The 4,095-nt window shown below is 42.1% G+C and overlaps 1 protein-coding gene across 1 annotated transcript; it reads left to right on the forward strand.

Moving 5' to 3' along the window:
• Positions 1–600: 600 nt before the first annotated feature.
• LOC106536093 (ubiquitin carboxyl-terminal hydrolase 43) lies at positions 601–3,975 on the forward strand (the record flags this gene model as incomplete). The annotated part of the gene is given in 2 exon segments (XM_014033264.1): positions 601–1,722; positions 2,979–3,975. Coding segments are annotated over 2 exon segments (1,133 nt in total), but the record flags the coding sequence as incomplete, so codon positions are not given.
• Positions 3,976–4,095: the final 120 nt, after the last annotated feature.

Raw genomic sequence — 4,095 nt, forward strand, 5'->3', positions numbered from 1 at the left:
TTTTTGAGCGATGCGTTTAGTTTATCCTGACCGACATAAACCAAGCAGTAAACATTACCACCTGCAGCCATGAAAGGACTTGTGTCAACTACGATATACTCGTATGTTGTTCCGCTACCGATTTTAAAAAATGAGCAGCAGAAAGAAAGTTTGGAGTGATTGAGAATCTTGTGAGGGACTGGTGAAAAGGAGAGTTTAGTCTTATTGCACTGAATAAATGAAGAAAGCCAATCGCGTGATGTGGAATGAGATTGGTGAACTTCATCAGGAACTTTCTTGTTGGACTCACTGGCTTGTTGTCTTAAGGCCCTGTCACATATAACATTTTAGACAACTTATGCCTACTTGTGAAAATTTTGTTGACTATTTTATTCATATCGACTATGTATTTGATCTAATTGTTAGCTTTACAGGATGTACAGGTCCAAAAGAGTCTTCCAGTAGATTTTTTTTAATTCCATCTTCAGCTTAGACATCTTTAGTGTCGGACAGATTTTTCATAAGTTAGTATGTTGTCTAAAACGTCAAAGTGTGATAGTGCGTTTAGTTAAATGTGAAACATTTTGGTTTGTGAAATTAATAAAACCTGTCATTCTGTAGACGGGTCTGGAGTCAACCAGCTGGTACGAGGGGCCCAGGTCAGGAGTTTAAGCATGAGATCACCAGCTAAACTGAGCAAAGTTCTTCCACTGAGGTGGTCCTTTGGGTCCAAAGACCGCATCAAACACTCAGTACCAACTCAGTCTGGAGAGCTGGTGGAGTACCTGGAGTCCGGACGCCGACCACGATGCACCAAAGACCCCATCATCGCCCTGGTGGCCACTCCGCCTCTGAGGAACAGCCGGGGAAGAGTCCCTGAAGTGGGACAGGACTGCAGCTCGCCGAGCGGTAGTAGTCTCGGCTGTACAGACAGACTCGGCTCCGACACCTCCTATTCCCCCAAAATACCAGAGGGACAGAGCAGACCCAGTCTGGAGAGGAACCACAGCCATGGATCCGGTTCTGGCAGTCGCATCAAATTCAGAGACGACGATTCTCTGAGGCAGGGATCATGTAAGAGACTGAGAACAGATCAGGTCCGAGCTCTGGACCTCCAGCTGCAGAGAGGGGCCATTCTAGGCGGTCACATAAGCCACAGTGCTCCACCCAGCAGAGACTCCACACTGAAAAGAACCCAGGTCCAAACAGGTGGGACCTCCAGGGGCCAAAGGGACCTGTTGCAGATAGGTGTTCAAACAGAAGACAGGAAGGAGCAGAGAGAAGAGGCTCAGAGCCAAGATGGCCTCTTATCAATCCACAAGCCTGTTTTTGTGAAAAAAGATGYTCCCGGATCACCAGGTAGAGAACAAGACAGACGAATGAACAGCCCCGGGCACCTGGGAAAACTGGCAAACAGTAGCTTAGCCAAGTTTTCCTTCTCCAACGGGACGCTTCCTGCCATGCAACAAGAAAATAAGCGAGGGTACGTCATCCCCAGCTGTGACCCCCAGAACTGCAAAAGTCAGCTGGCCAATGGGAGGGCTGGGAGCCAGGGGCCCGTCGACATCAAGCGGGCTCACAGCTCCTGCAACATCGAGACGAAGCTGGATGTGACGTTTCGCAGGTGTGCCTCTCTGCAGAGGAACGGGGACGCTGCGCTTCCTCCGTCGCACCGGGTCCTGCTGTCCGACAAGACGGGCTGCTCCACTTTGCAGCGGACCAGATACAGCACCACCTCCCTGGGTAAGCACAGACGTGTCCCTGCTGAGGACTYGTTTAAAACAGGTCCTTTTTCTGCGTTCAGATGTTTTCCCCCCCAAATAGTGTCAAATAAAAAAAACTATTTAAAGAAATAAGAGCACTTGGGTCAGAGCTTCCCTCTTGAGTCACTTTTGTGTTCAAATCCAAAACTGAAACCTGCTCAAATTAGGAGGTAATCTGGATTATTGCTGTTATTCACTTTTACAGGATGAAGTGATGAGTCAGATTTTTTAAAGTATATTTCTATTAAGAGGAACTGAACAAGTAACATCTTACTTGTAAGAAGCACTTTGACCAGCTTCATGTTAGAGAAATGAAGTTTAACTTTGACCAGTATAATAAGATAATGGTTGAGCTTAAATCTGACAAGAAGGGGGTCTAAGTCACTAAGTACATGTGGTGGGACGTGTACACAGCAAAAACTGTCCATCTAACCAAGTTTGAAAATCTTATGTCCAGCCAAAAATGTTGTTTTGACACTGGTTTACTAAACAAGAAGAGAATGTGTAAGATTAATAATCTTGTTAGCAGAACGCACGAGATTATTTATCTTGTTAGCCTGAAAATTTGACTCAAATTAAGTGAAAAAAAAAACACTGGAGTAAGACAATTTCACTGGGTAAGTTTCTTAAAATAAGAAAAACGAGTCAAATTAAGTGATTTCAAGAATTTGTCCAGTAGTTTGACACCACATTTAGATRAACTGCTATGAAATATGTGAGACTGACCACTTTGGTTTTGGCTTCAGTAGGACTAGCCTTTAGCTCATCGGTTCATTCAGAACTGAACTCTGTTTTTTCAAACTGAGGTCATTCAAAGAGTCCTCAGCAACAGGTAAACTGTTAAAGGTTCGTACTTTCTTGCAGAAAACTCATTTCATTTATGCTCAAACCTTTTATTGCTGTAATTACAGGATCACTTCTTTTAAACATCACTTTAAAAGGTAGAGTTATTCCAAACTATGAATATTGAAAAGGATTTCCTGAAATATATCAAATGGTGTAGTCTGAAAGAGCTTAGATTTTTCTCTAGATATATTAATATAGAGGTCTAAAATGTGGTTAAGCATATACATCAATATGAAACAAAAACAATTGATTTTTTTTCCTCTTACTTTGCAAGATGTTTTTTATCTTGTTTTTGCTACAATGCAATGAGAGCCATAATGTTTAGCCTTGATCCTCTAATACACATTTTAACATACTTTTTTGATCTTTGTTTGTATTTTTTTTTCTAAGTGCCCATGTGACATCCCAGGGTGACCGCTGAACACAAGGACCTCTCCACTGGTTTCTAAGCACCACTCTGAGGTGACAGCACCCCCCCAGTCCCAGCAGCAGACATCACTGGACAGACAAAAAATATATATATATTATTTTCTTTCATAGTACTATTCTAAGTTCTTACCTGTGTGTGTCTTAAACTAAATCTATGCAGAGTTCTAAAAAGCGAGTGGAAAAGACTGCTGTTGTTTCTCTCACACCGTGTCCTCATCAGGTCGTCTGTCGTTGTGTTCTGGTTTGTGTTGACGGGAGGCGATTTGTTGAATTTGCATGTTCCACGTCGGGTCTTYCATAAAACTAGCATCTGTCTGGAAGACAGGAAGCTGCTCTCAGATGCAGCATGGATGAGATGTTCCTGTGGTCTGTGTGGGACAGATAGTGGGCTCAGCTTCAACGCTGCAAAAAGTACTAACACTGGATAGTAAGTTAACTGCTGTGTGAACCTTGGTTTCTTTTTTTTACTTTTTTTTAATCAGAATAATATATCATTAATGCATTTATTTAAAAATGTTTTATAGATGCCGGGAATGAACTTTGAACAAAGACACTGTACCAACATGAGTGAAAATAAAAGATTTTTTTAACTACTAGTAAGAATCAAGGAGCTAAACTGCTGGGAGAGTATTTGGACGTACAAACGAGGATACGCGTCACGTGGACTTTTTGCACCAGATTAATGTAGAGCTTTGAAAACTCATCTCTCAGCAACATTAGAAACCAGCAGGTGTAAATGGGCACACACTCATGCACACCTGTCTCTAATTGTTTCATTTCAGCTCTCCACGTCCACGTATGTTGGTGTCCGCTCAGTCTGAGGACGTCGTTGTTGATAAAAACAAACACACACTTGCACATATCGTATCTTGCTGTCTTTGCGGGACTTTGCATTGACTTCCATTCATTTTTCATTCATTTCTATAAACCTAGCCCTATAGTTTTATATTCAATTAATGTATGATCCGATTAGTCGACTAATCGAAAAAATAATCTGTGATTAATCTATTATAAAAATAAATGTTTGTGGCAGCCCTACATTGGGACCCCGTCTATGGATACTAAGTATGGGTGGGAG

The sequence above is a fragment of the Austrofundulus limnaeus genome, unplaced genomic scaffold, assembly GCF_001266775.1.
Source record: "Austrofundulus limnaeus strain Quisiro unplaced genomic scaffold, Austrofundulus_limnaeus-1.0 Scaffold1680, whole genome shotgun sequence".
NCBI lineage: Eukaryota > Metazoa > Chordata > Actinopteri > Cyprinodontiformes > Rivulidae > Austrofundulus > Austrofundulus limnaeus.